Raw genomic sequence first — 20,337 nt, forward strand, 5'->3', positions numbered from 1 at the left:
ACACTTCTCTAAATAGGCCCAGCTAGCATTTAATGACACCTTTCAGACACTGGATAAAGGGACTGAGGGATATGATTGCAGTGGAAACATGAAGCTGACAGAAGAGTTCTGCAGTGAGCAGGGCCCCATACCGAATAATGGCTTATCTTTTTTTTTTTGATTTAATTATTGCAGCATCTAGGAGCTATAGGAAGAAGCTAGAAACACATGGACCAGGAAAAGCCTAAAAGTGACTTCCCATCAATAGTGCTCACTGCCCTATAAAAATAAACTCAACCCCCTGGTAAAATCCCCAAACAAAGCATTTTAAAAGTATTGATTTTTCCCTACTCAAACCAAACCATGGTGAGCATGGCTGGATATGGAGGAGGGTAAAATCAGTTAAGACACAGCCACATCGTACAGCAGATTAGTAGGCAGCTAAGGTGTCTTGAGTCCAGTTAGGCAAGTACATTTGGCTACTATGCAGTCTCTAACTCTTTCCTTGGTTTTCAACACTTTTCATGAAACATGCCAGCCTTGGTAGTTCATTTAGCAAACAAGCCTCTGGTCTATCAATAGAGAAGATCTCACTACACTGATAAGTGGCACACAGTCCCCTCTACATTTTATAAAAAACCCCACACATGCATAACCATTAAAAAAGCAAACAAAACAAAGAACTTGATCCACAGTGACAGTAAGATAATTGAGAAATGTTGTCACCTGTGCATGGATCAAAAATAGAATCACAGAGCAATGGTAGTAATGTGGCATTTACAGGCATCCTAATGGGAACTTGAAAGGAGGAGGAGGAGGGTTCTGGAAGTGCCTTCTCTTGACAGAGGTCATGAGTAACCTGTAAAATGCTGACAAAGAGGGAGGCACTTCACCCTGCAACCCTCTCAGATGCCTAAAGTTAGTTAAGTGAGACCTAACCTGCCTTGGACCAGGACTCATCACACAATGATTAGAGAATCACCGAATATTCTGTGTTGGAAGGGACCCACAAGGATTATCAAAGTCCAACTCCTAGTCTACCCTGCATTACTTGTACTTGGGTACAAGAGTAGATATAATTATCCCATTTATTTTTTGTTTTCTCTCCATAGTAAATAAACCCAGATTGTGATAAGCAGGCTTATTGCTGCTTGGAAATAAAGGCTGATTGTAGATACAGGAAGAAAAGAACTAGCACGACAAGGGAGTTTAATAAAAACACAGATATCTTACTTAGGCAGTTTGAGCCAAAGTAACACTCACCTGAGAAACCTAACTTCCAACACTGCTACAATGCTGGCCATGAGCTTACAACAGAAACACACCGTGAAATGAAATTGGCATTAAAAAAATAATTTGCCATCTGCATCTTACCATCTAGTATAAAAGTCAAGTACAAGACAGCTTCTTCAGGAAGCTATGACATTAGCAATTTCAATTATCAACTTCTTTTTAAATAGTAGGTTTTACCTATGCAAATAAAACAGTCAAGCCAGTGTCTTTGGTTGCCATTGTAGGTGTTGATTCTTGCATTTATTTCAGTACTCCCATCTTTACCCCTACTTTTGTTTAATTTATATCAAATCACAGACTGCTGATATTCTGCTAATTTGTATCCTACAGAACTCAGTTCTTCATATCATGAATGATCCAGTCTTCAGTTCTGTGTTACTAGGCTGATGTACCTTTCAAGCAGAAATGGTCTCTGTACTTCCTTTGGTGAAAAAAACCCCAAACTCAACCCTGTTTCTTTGGTCATCACTAAATTACTTCTAAAATAGGCAGCTTACAGGCTGAAGCACTTTCTGCTAAGTGTTTACAGTAGATTAAGCAATAACTCAGTTCTGCAAAATGGCATTTAAAACTCTCTCTGTGGTGGTAACTCTCACTACACTCACAGACAGAACTTTGTTCCTGCACTGTATTTTGACAGTCACTCACTATTCTTCCAGCTGAAGTTTTCTAACTATTCACATGTGTCCTATGTCAATTCCAACACCATCCAGGAACTTTCAGGTGTACTGCCAAAGCCCTTTGTGTCTCCTAAATCAGAAAGTAGTCGATCAAATATCCTGGGTGTTTAATTACAGAGAAAGATCAAGAGAGTCAGTAATACATAATTTATGAGAAAACGCTAGCTCAGAAACTAATGAACAAGCAGAAGAATCACACATCTATACAGAGAGCAAAGTTCCATTTGTGACTGAATCATAGCTACTTAATACAACTGGATACCTGAAACAAACCAATTCCTTATTTGCTGTGTATTTCTTCCTTCAAGCAATGCATTAGATGATACTGTAGAGCAGCTTAGGAACACAGGAAAAATGACATGCATTTTGACTCATTAGACACCAGACCCAAGTCAAATCCTTAAGTACCCTTTTAGTGACTAGGAGCCGTGACAAATACAAGCACCCTGGACATTACACTTGCGAATAATCATCTTCCAAAGGAGAGTAACCAATGCTTTCAGTAGCATGCTTTCAAACAGCTAAGTATCATGAAGATAGTCATCAGGGCTTCTTGACCCCATGGCATCCTTACACATCACAACCAACAACCAGCCAAAGCATCTGGCAGTTCATCAGCACTGGAACCACCACAGGAAGGCTATCCTTACTTCAAATTTCAGGTTTAACAGTAATAGCTATCAGTAAGTTTGCCCAGAATCCTGTGGAACACAGTGCACAGCCATAACACTTGAGGCTAGGCAAGTATTTCAGAGATTGAAGATTATCAAACAGTTTTTCATGACCTAGGTGTTTTCATTTACTCATGTGTTTATATGACCCTTTTTGTTTCCTAATCAAAAAAGCCTCCATCATTTAGAAATGTTGTTTAAAACAGAGTGAGACTCTTTCCAGAACATTATGCTTATGTATGAGTTAAAAAGATCTCAGTCTAACAGGCAAATGTTAAATGAGGAAGAGTGATATGTGAAGCAATTATGTTTTTCTCTTGGAAGATGTACCAGTGCAAGTCTAAACAGTGTCCCCAGACATAACTTTGCCAATACCTGCTCTTTTCAAACAACCTTCCCCTCCTTTGTTTAGTGAATCGTAACAGAATTAGAGCTCAGGAGTGATTATACACACTACATACACTATTAAAAGAACAAAGCTCTGGCCAGCTTGCAGACTTAACTTTGAGGACAGGCTCACACCCCACTTAAGTGTAATTTACATAATACAGTTCGCAATTTCAGAGGAAAAAGAGGGACTTTTCATTTCGTACTTTCCTGTACAGATGTGCCAAGATCAAGTATTTCAACAATGTTCACAAGTACAACCTTTGCACAGAAAAAGTCAGACTGAGACCACCATAATCATTAACTAACAGTATCAGTACTACTACCAGTCTTAAGCGACTCTAGCCAAGACAGTATCAAAACCAGACAGACAGTTCCTCAAACATCCAGCTACAGTGCATTCTCAGGTTCCAAAAAAAAAAAAAAAAAAAGACAAACAGCATCTTATTCTTATGGAGCCACTGACATCACTTTAATACAAAAGGTAGAAATACTGTAATTTTGGTGCTTTAAAGCAGTTCCATGATAAAGTCCTAAAATTTATCCAGGAAAATGAAGTCCCGGAGCACGCCTGTGTTCCCTTATTGGAGGTATACACACAGTGGCTGGAGTATTAACTTATCACGATGACTATCAGCTGACTGGTGGGATACACATTATCCATTTCTGATATAAGCAATTTTTATGGATTATCCGGTATTAAAGATGTCTTCCTCCATGGCAACATGTGCTCTGTACTGTGTCCTTTTCCTTCCCACTGGAATGCATAAACCAGGCATATTTAACACCTGTATTTGGTTGCTGTCACTGACAGTAGTAACTGCCCAGGTCTGCTGGTTAAGATGTAAACAGAATAGTTTAGTCAGTGTACTGGCTCAATCACGACAGATCCACTGAAAATAAGTTTGAAGTTTATTGCTAATATTTTCCTTTGCTCCCTTTAAAGCACATTGTTGTTTGCTGGCATTTTCGTCAGGTCATCAAGTAGTTACCTGTATTGCAGTTGCTCATGCAAGTTGTCTCAAGAGAAGCTGGTATATCCAAAGAAGGACATAGGCAAGCTCAAGTATACGACAACATCTGTAAGAACTTGTATTAAACTTTGCACTTGAGCATCTGCAAGGTCACATTCTCATTACAGCAAGAACTAAAACCAATGAACTACCATAAAAGGAAGTATTTCCTTCTGTACATTATTTTTATTATTTACATAATACAATATAGCATAGATGCGGGGTAGCTTATGTGCAATACATAAATATGAACTATCTGTACATGTTTGCATATCTAATAACTCAGAAGTACAAAGTTAGAAGCGAAACCTGATGCTTTTAATAGTGAAGTAAAAACCAAGACTGAACACTGGCAACAAAAATCATGTCAGGAGTAGTGCCTTGTGTACATATGTAACTATTTACAGATGAGAACAGGCATTACCACAACACTAGTCTAAACCGTATTTGTTTATATAAAAAACACAAGTTTCATACATCACAAAACCCCCTTCCATTATAACACAGAAGTGATATATATTACCAGACAAGCATCAGTGAAGAATACTGCCTTTTCTAGAGTTGTTATTGTACAATGCCGTAAATAACGCAGCCCATGCAATACACCCAAGAACACTACAGTCCTATACCCAAGTACAATTAAAAATGATAAAGCAGCCCTCCAAGAGTTGTTCCAGCTACCATTTAAGTCTACAGCAGCCATGTTAGGTATGGTTTTCCATGCAGAACGGTGCAACTGTTACATTTAAAACTAGAAAAATTAATTCCTAATATTCTTCTGAACTTGGAACACACAGAACATAAGTAGTACATGAATAATAAACTGCTCTAATACTTCAGCAACTTATTTAGATCTGTGTTGCTTGATAGAGATGCTGTGGTATGTCTAGAAACATTTGTAACTGTTTTTTGAAAACCAATCTTACAATATTGTGCTACACAACATTTTTAGCTATGCAAGGAAAAGCAGACAACTCTGTTGCAGGCCAGTTCATAAGCTCCTAACAGGACATTTCCTTTGGGAACTTTTTTTTCAAGATTCTAAAGTTCATATAATCTTTTCCAAAACAATTTCCTTCTCAAGTGCATCTGATTTTTTCCATTTTTCTCAGTGCAGTTGTTAAGTGACTTAAATATGGCATTGAAACTCATCTTACTAGGATGGTGGACCCCTCTACACAGCTCACATTCTGCTGGAAAACTAAAATGAAGTGTGGCAACTAAAAAGTAGAATGAGATTTTAAATGATAGAAGTAGACTGCCAACTGTTTTGATGTATCCTTCTCCAAAACAGGCATATAACATTAGCCGAACATTAAATACCTCATGCACATCTCAAAAGGCAGAGCTGCTGCACACATGCAGATTGCATACATCTGTTTGGCACATGTGAACTAGAGTCTGTCCTCTGTGCATGTGTATTCCTGTGCAGGTTTCTGATCATCCATCTATTCTGGGGAGGGCATATATATTTTCAAGGGCTGTATCTATCCAATTCTGCCTGTAACAAACACCTGAACATTTGAAATATCATTTAGACAGACAGGACTAGAAGTAAAACTTTGGAAAACAAAGGAAAATGACCATGCACCTGCTCTTTTCATGTTTTTTAGGATGTATTGAAAAAAAAGCCCCACAAAAAGTCAGTCTTTTCATAAGCACATTAATTTATATTCTCTGAATTTTTTCAGCCACCACAACTGGATTCTCTTTTCTGATTTTTGCTGCAGCTTCTGCTTTGTAATCATATGGGCAGTTATGCTTGTCAGAGTAACGGTGAAGTCCACAAAACAGGTTTCCACATCGGCAGTCAAATCCTGTACACAGAAAAAGAAGCAACATTACTAGGAAGATTAGTTTTTAATTAAGGTATTAATTAAGGGTGCAGTCACTACAAAGAGGATATGTTTGTCTACTATGACATAAAAATAAATGGTTGTACTAAGTTGTTTGAATTCTGAAGAAGCTTATAAGGTTAATAGAACACATATTTTATCAAGTTTTATCTAGCAAGAGGTAACTAATCATGCAAATTTGTTTAAAATTGTCAGTGTTCTCATACCTGTAAGGCCAACCTTCTTCCTGCACATGAAACATCTGTTCTTCTTTGGTTTTGGCAGTTCAGCACCTCTCTCTTCACTCTCTGAAGTACCAGGCTGAGAAACTGATGGGCTTGGTTGAGTAACAACTGTTAAAGCAAGCAAAGGAAATATGGGTGAAATTTGCTTTTTTTGACTTTATCTAAAGCAGTTCACTGAGACAGCAGCTAGGAAGCTGCTAATTCTGTGACAGATCCAGAACACAGCTATAAAACACACAGTTCAAAAAAGCCCTCATTTAAATAACAAAGTGCAGATTTGCATTGCATATCTGTATTTTTTGTAGTTTATTCAGTTTTAGTGTTCAAGTAGGTACAGTCAAAATAAATACTTTCTCAATTGCCTCTTTAGACATCTTTAGAACATCTTTAGACACAGCTATTTTATTGAAAAAAAAAAGGTTCCCCCCCTGAAATTTAGTTTTCTAAATTGATATCCTCTTCATATCCAAAACTGGAACTAAGGAAAGCTGAGAGATGCACTTGTACACCACTGTAATACCTGTTCTTGGCACAAGTTTGCTGAACACTCCCAGAGTATGATAACATTTATCATAATGTCAATAACTACAGAATGCATTTCAGAATAAATGGAGTATATAAGCCTCAAGGACTTATTTGCAATCAACTTCATACAAATATGGTTTGTTAGTTGTGATTCTTTTGAATCAGTACTTGTTTTTCAAAACTGTGCTTGCACTGACACTCAAAGGTATTCTAAAAACACCCAGAAAACTTCACAGTTCACCTTACAACAAGAAAGGCCTCAGGTGAGACATCATAATCTAAACAAGATTTATAAGCAACAAACGCTCAGAAGTAACAAGGAACCTTCAGTGCTCATCACCAAAAAATTTCATGCAGTAAAACAAATGGTTGCTAGTATTTTCTTGTACTTCTACATTATAGCAACAGCCCCAATGAACAACCAAGGTCATTTACAACCTGGGTTTTTTGTCACATCACAGATTTTTTATATATTTTCTTTTGTGAAAACAAATTTTTTTGATAAAGATTTTCTAGATGAACAAATATGACACTCAGAACTTGTCTTTAAATCTTAAGAAAATTGGTGTTCAGTACCAGTTTGTCTACTTAAGAGTCTGTGACTAAAAACTGGCTTAACAACCAGCAGTATCACAAACTGAGTGTACCTGTTGAATGTTACACGCCTTGGCTAACAGCCTTTAACTATGGCCTTAAAAAAAATAAAAAGACAAAACAACTCCCCAAAAGCATGGTCACATGCCTTTTTAAAGATTTGTTATATTGCTAGTTGGTTTCAAAATGAAATGCTAATTGTAAGCCAAGACAGATAAGTAAGAGGAACCAGAAACAGGCACATTGCAATTTGGTGTGTAGTTAGCTATGGGAAACTTCATCTACATCAGAACCAACTTAAAAACTGAGCCCTGGGAGCATGCATGCTGTTTCAGTCACATGCAAAAGAAAATGCAGAGGGGGGCAAATCAACAGTGACATAAAGTCACTCACAACATACATTAAGAGAAAACGGAAATGAGAAGAGAACCATTTATGTCACTGCCTAACATGTATCAACAAGGAAGCAAAAATGAGAACAGCAACTCCCCAGGAATTACCAAGGCCAAGAGACAGCCTCGTAGAGCACCCTACCACAAAACAAAGCCTCTGAGAACAAATGCATCTAGGGCAAATGTTACCAATTACTACAGGTATACTTTCATCTTTGCATCAAGAAACTGCAACAATGGCAGCCCACAACCTGTACAGTGATGAAAGTGATCCTAAGAAACTGCAGCAGCACATTTCCTGAAAGGGCTGCTGAACTGGATCCTTCCCCCATAACTAAAACATCTTCCAAGGAGGAAAAGCAGTACACAACATGCAGTAATGGTCACTAGAAGGTACCAAGACAAGAGGGAACAAAGTTCCCTAAATCCAAACTAAAACGTTCCATTTATTACTCTCCATGAACAAAGGATTCTCCTATTATTTTATGCCAGCAGATTTAAGTCTGATTTGTTTTTATGATGTTAAATGTTCATAAATGTGCTTCTGAGTGATGGCTAGGACAGAAGAAAAAGCTGCCTATCCTGCCCCCTAAAGCGCAGAACAAAACTCCTTTTTCTTCAACCTGTAGATGAAAAATATTGAAAATTGTAGTTTTTCTGACATGACATCAGGAGCTCATGTAAATCAAAATACTGTTCTTACAATTGCTTGTCACAAAAGGCTTCCTTTAACACAAAGGACAAATCCAACTGGGCAATTTGTACAATTCCAGTCCTCAAGATATCCAATTAAATTCATGTCAGAAATCACACAGTGTTAATCAAAGTGCTCTAAAGTGATTTCTGTATCACCACAGAACAGGTAGCTGAAAAAATGCTGACAGCTGGAAAATAGTGGTTACTGGTACCTGTAGACCTGGTTCCTCAGTAACAGTGTTCAGATGAAGCAAATTCGTCACCACTAAAACACCTCACCACTGCAAAAGAGCTCCTACTGGCATGCATGCACATTCTCATCCTGATCTCCAAACTGGAGAAACATGGATTTTAAGGATGGACTATGTGGTGGATGTGGAATTTACTGGATGGACGCAGCCAGAGAGGTGTGGTCAATGGCTCTATGTCCAGGTGCAGACTGGTGATGAGTGGTGTCCCTCAAGGCTCTGTCTTAGGACCCCTGCTCTTGAGTATCTCCATCAGTTACACAGACAGTGGGATTAAGTGCACCTTCAGCATGAAGGAGGGGATGCCAGACAGGGAGAACTGGACAAACTTGAGAAATGGGCTCGTGAGAGCTCAAGCAATTCAACAAGTCCAAGTGCAAGGTGCTGCACCTGGGTTGGAGTAACCCCAGACATGAGGACACACAGTGTGGCTCATTGAGATCCCTCTACAGAGAAGGACTTGTGGATTCTTCTGGATGAAAAACTGGACATGAGCTAGGAGTGTGTGCTGGCAGCCCAGAAAGCCAACTGCATCCAAATAGGAGTCAGCACATCAAGGGAGGGGATTCTGTCCATCTACTCTACTCCTGCCAGACCCCACCTGGAGTGCTGAATCCAGCTCTGGGGTCTTCAGCACAGGAAAGATGTGAATCTGTCAGGTAAACACCAGAGGAGGAACACAAAGATGCTCAGGGGGCTGAAGCACCTCTCCTACGAAGACAGGCTGAGATGGGGTTGCTCAGCATGGAGATGACAAGGCTCTGGGAACCTCATTGAAGCCTTCCAAGCGTAGAGAGCTTACAAAACAAGGATAGATTTATGCATGGGCAGATAGTGATGGGACCAGGAGAAACATTTCTGAATTACAAGAGAGAATTATATTAGATATTAGGCAGAAATTCCTTACTCCGTGAGTAGTGATGCACAGGAACACAGGGGTTGGAATGAGATGATGTATAAAGCCCTTTCCCCCCCCAAACGGTTCCATGGTTCTATGTAGCCCTCTCCATCACCTTGGTCATGTCCCTTCCCGTCTCTGGCTCAAGATCTGCAAAGATTTACTTTGCTTGAATTTTACCAGATCAGTTCTCCTACTACAATGCCAAAAACTTTAGGCACAACTGATTTTCAGAACTGGGTAGGCTTTTATTAACTAGTATTTTGGCCTTAAATGATTGCCTGTAGGCACTATAAGATGCATTCCCATCATGCCCAAGGACAACTATTATCCTAGCAAATTAATGATAAACACTAACATAATTGAAGTACTGGAGGTGGGTGCCTGAAAAACTCCACACAAATACAGGCACTTCATCATGAATTTGGGAAAATTTCCTTCAAATGTAGCCTAAAGATAAGATCCATGAGGAGCAGCAAGGCCACTGATGGAAACAGTTAGCCACATGACGAAGTAAAATAGCTACTCAACCTATATGCAGAAAGGTTCTACAAACTGGGGAATAAAGTTCTTCTCAGACCCCAAATTATTAAATCACAGTGACTACATGGGACTGCCACTCAAAATTGAAAACCACTCTAAGAAAAGAATGTTTAAAGCTGTCAGTAGTTTTTCTTATACAAAACAGTATGGCTGCTTCAAAAAAAGCATGTGTATTATCAGTATTACAGAGATTTCACACTGGAAAGGAATGAATATGATGTTTTGGTTGAAAAAAACATGCTGAAAATAAATCAGTGCTATTTTCTAACATTCCCCATATCAAAAGTAACCAAAAAGGGATATAAAAGTAAAAGAATAAAGTTTTTAGAAGCTTCTCTGACTAAAGAAAAATTCACCAAAATAAGATCTAAACACCTTAAACTTCAAGGATAACGGGCACAAATTCTTGAAAGCATAGGAAAAAAGATTGATTTAAGGACTGTGACTTGATGAAGCTAACTGCCAACTCCCACCATTGAAGAAATGGAAAAAACAAAACAAGAGAGATAGAAGGTAAACTCAGAAGTCATCCAAAAGACATTAGATGCATTTCCACAGTTCTGGAGCTGAAACATAGTAGTAGTAGTAGAAGTACTAGAAACAATACAGTCCTTATGCTGCAGCCAATGCCAGCTGGCTCCAGGACAGTTGTGTCACTGGCCAAGGCTGGGCCAATCAGAAATGATGGTCATGGGCCACTCTTCCATGGGTGCTCCCAGGCTGGAGTAGCCTGTCCTTGAAGGACTGCACCTCTGGAAGAGCAACCCATATTGCAGCAGTTTGAGGGGGACTGTTGCGTGTGGGATGGACTCACATTGCAGCAGTTCTCGGGGAGCTGCTGCTCATGAAATAGACTCATGTTGGAGAAGTTCATGGAGAACTCTCTTCAGTAGGAGGGACCCCATGATGCAGCAAGGGAACAACTTCTCCCTCTGAGCAGGAGGAGCCTGAAGTGACGAACTGACCACAACCCCCATTCCCTGACTATGGGGCAGGAGGTAGAGCTGGAAGGAGGGAGGAGTGGAGGGAAGGTGATTTTAAGGTCTGTTTTTACTTCTCATTATCCTGTTCTGAATTTGTTAGCGTAATAAATCAATTTCTTATCTCTAATTACAACCTGCTTTGCCCATGATGGTATTTGACGAGGGATCTCTCCCAGTCCTTCTCTCAACCCATTAACCCTTAGTTAAATTTTCTCTCCTCTGTCCAGCTGCAGAGGGGAGTGAGTGAGCAGCTTTGGTGGGTGCCTGGCATCTGGCTCAGGTCAACCCACGACAAGTGGTTACTATTAACCCAACTCTATCTCTTTTACACATCTTTTATTTCCACTTGAATATCTGCTAAAATAATAATAAACCAAACAGAAAAGGGTCCACCATGCTTCACCCACTTGGTGGATATACTGCTCTAATAGCGTAACACATAGAAAAGAAAGAAGTTCACTAAGTTTTGCATTTAATTCCTGCAACTTAGCAGGGCAAAAAAAGGAACTATGAATCATATTTCTAGAATACTTTGGGTATAGTCTGTCTTCACTCCTTAAAATGTGTAAAAACTTATCAAAATCCTATAAAATGTATTTTTTTAAATAGCACCCATTTATGAATTTGAGGACATAAAGGTCCCCCTGTGGGGGACCCATGCTGGAGCAGCCTGCCCTTGAAGCACTGCACCCCATGAAGAGTGACCCATGCAGGATTCATGGAAAACTGGTGCTTGTAAGATGGGCTCATGCTGGAGAAGTTCATGGGGAACAATCTCCCATGGGAGGGACCCCACTCTAGAGCAGGGTAAAGACTCCTCTCCCTGAGTAGCAGCAGAAATGTATCATGAACTGACCTAACCCCCATTCCCCATCTCCCTGTGAGCTACTGGGGAAGAAGTAGAGCTGGGAAGGAGGGAGGCACGAGGGGAAGGGGCTTTTTTAAGATCTGTTTTTACTTCTCATTATTCTGCTGTGATTTTGTTAATAATAAACTCCATATCTCTAATTCAAATCTGTTTTGCCTGTGATGGTATTTGGTGAGTGATCTCTCCCCATCCTTATCTCAACCCATGAACCCCTCATTTTATTTTCTCTCCCCTGTCCAGCTGTGGAGGGGAGTGAGAGAGATGCTTTGGTGGGTGCCTGGCATTCAGTCAGAATCAGCCCACTACAACAAGTTACAAGAAAACAACAATGCGAGTTACCGAGTTACATCCACCATGCCTTTCTTCAAATGTTAAGATACAATTAATTGTCTTAGCACCAGGTTTGTTCTGAAGGTGCATCTAGGTTGTAACCTCAACCTGCACCAAGAAGAAAAAACCCAAAACCCCCCAAAAAAATCAAGAAAAACAAGCTCGTCAAACTTAATTGTTTAATTTTTTTCTCAACTCCTCTACCTTCTAGTCAGTTGTTTTAATTCCAAAAGCAAACAAATATAATTTTATGCTATAGACTACAAAAAAAAAATTAGTTTACCAGATGTAATCCTTCTTTTAAACTTTCTAACTTGTAAGGGAAACATACAAAATTTCTTTTGCCAATGAACATCTGGCAGAAGAGCATGTGACTTCATACTGTTGAAGATACAGTTCATGGTCTATTATCTGATTATGAAATTGTCCCTAGCGTCAGGCTATGTTTACAGCTACACTGTGTTTCACTAACTCCATGATTGCATTATCTTAGAGAATCACACCTCAAAGTATGTATTAACTTTTGTTGCTATTAGGTGATTATTTACCATTGTTCCAGTTTGTCCTTTAGAGACCAACACATAATGGATGCGACTGGAAAAAAGGAAGATAAAAAAATCTGTCTAGTCCAGACCCACCAGGAATTTTTTTTATAAAAAGTCTAGGCCAGCTTCTCTTGCCTGCAAGACACAGAGTAATGTACCACTGAATATAGCCAACACCTGTTAATTTAAGATGTCCAACAAACTCTAAGAATAGTATATAAGGACATTATCTTATGCTGTCCAGGATCTGTGCCAAGCAATAATACTTAAAAGAGAGCTTGGGCATTAAAGCAGCTGAGGCTGCCTCACAAATTTACAGGTATGGTCTCTCAGGAGGTAGCTTAGTTCTTCAAGTTTTTTCCAGAGGCATTTAATTTTCCTGGTAGTTTTTCCAATCATCTCTACACAAGCCTGTGACAGCTTTTACTGGTTTTAACCTCTGAGATAATTTACTACAATTCGTGTCTTTGAGCTGCTTTGGATTTTTTCCCCCCATTCTAATCAATAGTGAGCTGTGTGACCTAACATACAGCTGACCTGAAAAACAGGCTATATATCAAAAGTAACTATTCTTTGCAGCTGGCAAAATGACAACAGTTCTAAGAAAAGTAAAATCACCTATTACTTCCTCACTACTACCATTTTATGTATTCCTATTTCCTTCTTGACACATTCCAGTGGGATTTCATAACATGGCACAATGGGTTAGTGAATATTGTAGCAAAGTCTAAATTACTTTTCAGTCACATAATGAAAGCCTCTTCAGATGACATCAGTTAAAGAAATTTAGTAATTGCAAAAATTCCCTCTCAGTCCATACATAATGAAAAATGCAATATATTGTATAACTGTACTTTAGTCCGTGTCACAGAACCTTGACTTAGCATGACTTATGAAAATGGTAAAACCCCCTGTGCAAATACCGAGCAATTAAACACCAAGAGGCCAATCAGCCCGTGTTGGCAAAGATATAACTAGATAAGAATCACTTTGATACAGTGCTGAGTAGCATCTGCTGCCATTTTCATCTCATTGACTTCAAAAAAGAAAAATGGATTTTATCTTCAGCTTGAGTGAATAGACTTCCTACTATACATCAGCTTTCAGTTTTTAAAACTGTTTTAGAACCGGTAAATTAAATAAAAAAGTCTGGATTTGCTAAAATACAAAACAAGTGTGTTACAATATCCATTTGAACAAACTGGTATGAATTCAATTGTTCACTGGTTAGGTTAAGCAAGCTGCCCCTCTCTCCCTGCCTCACTCCAAGAAATGGTTTACACGTTGACGTTTTACTACTCCAGCTGCAATTATCTAACAGCAAGAGAATAAACAGTTAAACAGACAATTCATGCACAGCAATTAAAGCTGCAACTATCCTGTGTCCCTGAAACAATGCATTGGTTATATCTACTGATTACTCAATTAGTTCAAGAACCCTAAGCAACTTCTGTTAATGTTTTTAAACCATATATTGTCCCTTCCCTCACAGCCCCACTCCTCTGTTGAATGGAATTTATTAAGCACCCTTCTCCAAATACAAGCCATTTTGCCTGCCATGAGTCAGCTGGAATCCCAACAGTTTGACTTCAAAACCGAACACCTTAACCTAATGGAATTTTAGAGTACCTCACTTCTAAAAACCAATGTTCGGGATCTAAAAACACCCTGGTAAGTGTCAATTTTTTTACTAACAATTAACATATATTTTTAAAGCTGTTCTGGAACTAGTCCTTTTTCTTGATTCTGAGGAGACAAGACTCAAAAGCATCCTAAACACATTTCTCAAGACCATCGCAACAGGAGATGGCTACTCAGAAAGTAAACAAACCCTCCACCCATATTAAGTCACTGGTTGTGCCCAGTGTCACTCTGAGAACATACCTGGCTCAGTCTCTGTTTTCGGTGTTAAGTCGTCTTCTCTTGAAATGCTCATTTCTGTCATTTGCTGCGTTACAGGCAAAGCGGCAACAGGCACATTTCTGTTTAAGCACAGCGGAACACATAATTTACATCAGTTTTACATTCCTAATAAAAGCTTTAACTGTCCAGACCCATTAATGAACTATTGGTGCAGTTACTACTGATACGTTTTCCAGACCTATGCTTCTACTATCTTCAAAACACACTTCTTTACTCTGTTTTGGTTTCCCTAGAAGAAAACAGGTGAGCCTGTAACAAATTATTTCTGTAGATAAATAAAACCCATTCTTTTTACTGCAGCTCTACAACACCAAATATTTGAATGATTTTTCAATTTACATGGATTCATAGAGCCCTGTCAGGTCACCGGTCCTTTTTCCTCTGCAGACACTCACTGCAACAGGGGAGGGTTGCTGCAGGCTGTTCCTGCACACTCACAGCTCATTCAACCCTCACAGTACAACCTTAATTTTACCTTGTTTTCTCAGATGTGCTGCCAGCAGCACCTTCACAGTTGTTTAAGCTAGTGTCTGGTCTCTGTGCAGATGAAGATTCTGAGGTAGGACTGTTTGAACCATTGGTTGTTCCTATGTAACAAGAATTTGACAAGTTATGAACAAATTGCAGAAAACACATTAATCAAATAGTCTCCTATACAGCTATGAACTGTCTGCATACAATCTTCACTGCTACTGCTTATTACTTTTTACTTAAAGACACTTTTTACTTAACCAAAATACAGATGGCGTAAGAAAATGCTAACAGAAGAGGCTAAGTGGGAAAGCAAGTTATGGTTGAATGCCAAGCAAACCAGAACACATTACACAGAAATGTATTTTTATCTTTACTGTGCTTTAAAGTAGTACTGAATATTCATTCTTTCAGTTCAGCTTTCAAAAGTCCTCCTAAAAAATGTTCTAGTATTCCTTGTAATCCTCTGTACATTTTAATTTAAAAGAAATAAAGAAGCCCCCAGCAACTCCCCACACCCTTACCCATTGGGCTGATTCTATCACTATTCTGCTGTCGCTGAAGATGTTCTTTGTAGCAAACAGAACACATCCCATTTGTCCTAGGATTTCCATAAAATCCACATCCTGTACTACACAGCATAGGCCCTGGGGTCTGGTTTGTCTCCTGAGTCATCTCGATGCTGTAAATAAAACCAAAAACTGCATTAGGAGCTGGCATGCCACCAAAATCAATTACAGGGTTAAAAGTATTAAGAATTAAAAGAATTGTAAGAATGTCTGCTCACCCTGCCCTACCAAGTGATATCATTCTTAAAGAGGGTTATATGAATGTTAATATACTGTTCAAGACTGCAATTTATTGCTAAGCAACATCATTATGAACTTTTAAGACAAGAAAAAGTATCATCATACTACTACTGAGAAATAATATACTTGAAATAATATACTGAGAAATAATACACTGGGCACTGAGCTGCATGTACAGGTTAATTTAATTTGACAGCCAAAAAAACCTCCTTATGTACCAACCTCTGAGCACTAACAGGGATATGCAGAATAAGTAAGACCAAGTTCATACCCACAAAGCAGTTCTGGCAAATAATATAGCTTATTTTTCCTTTACTCCAGCAGAGTCAAGAGACTCCAGCAGAAGAGCCCTGCTTTTTTAGTGCCAATTTCATATAATTTTGAAGCTAATTCCACTATCAGCAGTACTTACTCTCACAGTACTCTTCCAAGGGAAATAACACTAACAACTCCAAACTGTTGAGTATGTTCTATTACATAGCTTACAAATTTACAAAAGACAAAAACCCTTCTCTAATCAAGTTGTATAAAGACTTCTAAGCCTCCCAGAGGCAGTCACTGCTAACTTTTGCAACGAACCGCATGTTGGATGTAAGGTTTTCACCTTCACTGCCTGTTAACCTCTGCAAAGCAAGGTTAGTAGAAAACTGCACAGCAGCCAAATCCTTGATTCCCAAGGGCAATAAAACTGGAACACAGCAATCATGCATTTGCTACAAATTGAGGACATGTAATAATATTGCACTAAAATTCAAATTTAGTAGAAGCTGTTCATATGGCATCTGAAGACATTTTAGTATAAACTTTAGATTGCTGTTTTCCTACTCAGAAACTGTCACAGTAAGAGATATTTGACAGCTGACACTTGCCAGAAGTCAAAAATGCCAAAAGTGAATTCATTACAGCATATAGAAAAATACCTCTAATTAAGAGAGCCCACACTGCAAGTAGTAAACTTATGTTTCTCTAGCACTACAACTGCAACTGTGCCTTTAGCTAAACTAAACTTCTGGGATCACAGTAAACCAAAACCAGGAGAAAGTAAACAAGCAAAATTCATCTTGCCTGCTGGTGGTCACAGGACCCAATTTTCCAGGTATAAATAGCTGTACTGTTTATAGCTTTGTAACACCTTCCAGGTATAAATAGCGTCCTTTCTGGCTACAACACAGCTTCACACTTACTCTGATACAATTTAACAGCCAAACACACCAGTCAAGGGAGCTAGAAAAAAAGCCTGACCCACCTAGAAAAAATCTAAAAAAAATCTTCTTATCTGTATTGTAGACCAATGTCTAGATAATACAAAAAAAGACTACTTCTGCCCTTTTTATTACTAACCAGCTAAGACCAACATGCTATCAAACATGCTGCCAACATCAAGTGACCGGCTTAACTTTCAAGTTAGTGTGCTAAAACAAATTTCACCACTTACTAAACGTTGCTTTAGGAGCCAACTCTAACATCCTAATACAAACTAGACACTCAGCAGCTCCTTTGGTCTGCACAGTCTTCCACTACTTGAAATGCATGCCCCTAACGGAACGATCAAGTCGTTCCTACCCATCGCTGAACAAGCCGTGCTTTTCCAGTGTCCGGGAGGTGGCCCGGGTTTCACCCCCGTTCCCTTCTAGGGCTCCTCCCGACAGTGGGAACCCCTTACCGCAGCTCTGCGCCGGGCGCACGGGCGGCAGAGGAGCCCCGGGCTGCCCGCTCGGCGGTGCCGCTGCCGCCGCGGTGGGTCGGTCACATGGGCTGACGAGCGCCGGCGCTTCCGCCTGTCAGGCGGCGGCGTGACAGGGCCGGGGAGCCCGGCCGCCCCGGCCGCCCCCGCCGCCCGCTGAAGTCAGTCCCTATTTATATCTCCCGCAGGCCGCCGGCTCCGGCGGGAGGAGGCGCCGGCGAAATCCGACTGCCTTCCAGGCGGGAGCGGGGAGAGCGGGTGCCGACCTGCAGCCCAGAAAATGCGGCATCACCAGCCCGCCGCCTTCCGCGATCGGGGCCCTGGGGCAACCATCGCTCCACAAATGCGCCCCGCAACCCCGGGCGGGTGGGGTTACACCCAACCGCTCCTCTTCGAGAGGAGGGAAAAAGATAATTGAAAAAGGTCTCCTTCCACCAGCACCCTCGCAGTCACCAGCCCAGCTCGCGGAAAGGGGCACGTAAAATCCCGTTAGCGACGCCGGCCGCGCACCTCAGTCACCCCTGGGCGCCGAGGCCATGGCCGTGCCTCCTCCGTCCCAACAGGCGATGCCACACTGGCGGCGTAACGACAAAAACGAGGGCTCCGACGCGTGCGGAAACCAGCCCCAAAACCCGGGCACTGCGTTAGCAACGGGCTCACTGACCTGAATACCCAATTGCCTCAACATCCTCCTCCTGAAAAAGGATCACGATCAAACGCGAGAAGCACAGGAACAAAACAAAAGGAGAATGCACAACACCTACGGGGGTCACTCGCCGCTCACGGCCGCGCTCGGGCGAGGCAGAGCCCAGTGTCGCTACGGGGGACCCGAACCAGCACTGGGCGCTCCCCAGGCGGGTGCAGTCCGGCGGCTGACTCAGACAAAGGGGGGGCCCCTGCCAAGCGCCCGCAGTGCCGCGCGTCTTAACTGCGTCCCCCACCCCCTCGACCTCCTTCGACACCCGGACACAAAAGATTCGCGAGGCTGCCGGGCTGAGGAGCGGTGGCACCGGGGGGGGATGTCCGGCCGGGCCGCTGCTCGCAAGCGCCTGAGTCACGCTCGGCCTCGCCGCCGGCAGGCCCCACGCCGCCGCCAGCCACAGGAACCTCATTGTTTCGCCACCTGCGTTGCCCCGCACCGGCCGCAGTGGGGACCGAACGGAACGAAGCCGCCGAAGAGGAGGCCCGGGCACACGCCGTCACGGTGAAGGCCCCGCGGAGCCCAGCCCAGCCTGCCATCCCTCACCCACCTGTTCCCGGCGGGGGCCACAAACCCCGCGGCGGGTGCTGGAGAACGCGCCGCGGATAGCTCCGGGCGGCTGCGGGGAGAGCGGAGGTTGCGGGGGGCGCCGGGCTGGCGGCCGCGCCGCCGCCGCTTCGCTCCTTTGTTCCCGCAGCGGCAGCGGCGGCCGTGTCGGCAGCGGCGCGAGGCGGGACCCGCCGTGCGTGGAAGGCGGGCGGCGGGAAAGCGCTGGAGGAGGGTGAGTGGGGAGGGGGAAGAAGAAGACGGCGGCGAGGAGGAGGAGGAATAGGAGGAGGAGGAGGAGGAGGAGGAGGAGGAGGAGGAGGGGGGGGGAGGAGGAGGGAGGAGCCCAGCCCGCCCGGCGGACGCGGCTCCTCCCCCTGCCCGCCCGCCGGTGCATGCGTGCTGCCGCCCTTCGCTCCGCCCGTTGCCGCTCTGGGGCGGGGCGGTCTCCCCCCCGCGCCGGCCGTTCCCACGGAGCCCCGCCACGGAGCGCGGGAGCCCCGGGCGGGGAAGGAGCCGCGGGCCGGGCGGTGTGGGCGGGCTCCGCGCTGGCGGAGCGCCTGCTCACCGCTAGGTGTCAGGGGGACGGAGTGCCCCAGCGCCGGCGCGCTGCGGCACATCAAGTCTTAGAGAACCTGGGTTGCCTTGAAAATACAATTTTCTTGGATATTTTTTTGGTTTTGTTTGACCTAAATTTGCTTACAATATCTGGGCGTCTTGTGAGATGGAAAGTAAAAATGTAAGAGAATTGCCGCGAAACGGAAGAGAACTTCCAATTTAAATTGCCGGTTATAGATGTCATTGCCAGTTGTCTGATAACATAGTCCTTTCACTGCTCTGAAGAGCAGACCTTCACAAAGAAAGAAAGAATAAAAAAGCAACTATACGTTTTACTTAATCCAATGATAAAGAGCTAATTCTGCTTGCTATTTTGGACAGAATCTTATCTTCTAAGTGGTCGCTACCTTCAGGAATACCGTGAGATTCACAAAACTGCCTTTTAAAACTTGTGATGTTTGGAATATCAGGGACCCATAAAAGGAGGACACTCCCAGGGTAGCCTTACGATTTTACCACAAAGAGCAAAAGAGTGTGTACATCCTTAGAAAGCACAGCTTCAGAAGATGGCGGTGATTTTGGACCTCCTGATGTTTGCTTAGCAGCATCACAAGCAAGGTGCCTTCTGAGGAAATAGATGACTGGTTAGAGAAAGACACACACTTTAAAAAGTCTTCTCAGGTGAACATACTCATTATAGATCAGAAACATACAGCTTCCATTGTCTTACAGCTGTTGTTTCTGGTTGTATGTTGTGAATTCTTCAAGAATGTGGGTACCTGGAACTTGGCAGATGAGGGAAGAAGGAAATAAGTGGTTTGTGAATCTGAGCAGGGTTCCAGGCATTCCTTTGAAAGGCTGTAAGCTCACCTCCTGATGAAGGGCACCTGCCCTCTGAAGAGGTTTGAAATGTAGCATTCC

At 42.2% G+C, this 20,337-nt stretch overlaps 1 protein-coding gene across 2 annotated transcripts; it reads right to left on the reverse strand.

Annotated features, from left to right (window-relative positions):
- Positions 1 to 3,904: 3,904 nt before the first annotated feature.
- ZFAND5 (zinc finger AN1-type containing 5) lies at positions 3,905 to 19,125 on the reverse strand. 2 transcript variants are annotated; one of them, XM_048291640.1, is made up of 6 exons: positions 18,863 to 19,125; positions 15,644 to 15,801; positions 15,124 to 15,235; positions 14,610 to 14,707; positions 6,086 to 6,211; positions 3,905 to 5,840 (listed from the first exon to the last, which is right to left on the reverse strand). In XM_048291640.1, exons 2-6 carry the CDS (start codon positions 15,792 to 15,794, stop codon positions 5,692 to 5,694), a joined length of 636 nt encoding a protein of 211 aa, XP_048147597.1. In that variant the 5' UTR covers positions 15,795 to 15,801; positions 18,863 to 19,125; the 3' UTR covers positions 3,905 to 5,691. The 2 variants fall into 2 exon arrangements, with proteins under 2 accessions (XP_048147597.1, XP_048147596.1); XM_048291639.1 differs by lacking the exon at positions 18,863 to 19,125 and adding an exon at positions 17,592 to 17,615.
- Between the last annotated feature and the right edge of the window lie 1,212 nt (positions 19,126 to 20,337).

Source organism: Corvus hawaiiensis, chromosome Z (assembly GCF_020740725.1).
Source record: "Corvus hawaiiensis isolate bCorHaw1 chromosome Z, bCorHaw1.pri.cur, whole genome shotgun sequence".
Classification (NCBI taxonomy): domain Eukaryota; kingdom Metazoa; phylum Chordata; class Aves; order Passeriformes; family Corvidae; genus Corvus; species Corvus hawaiiensis.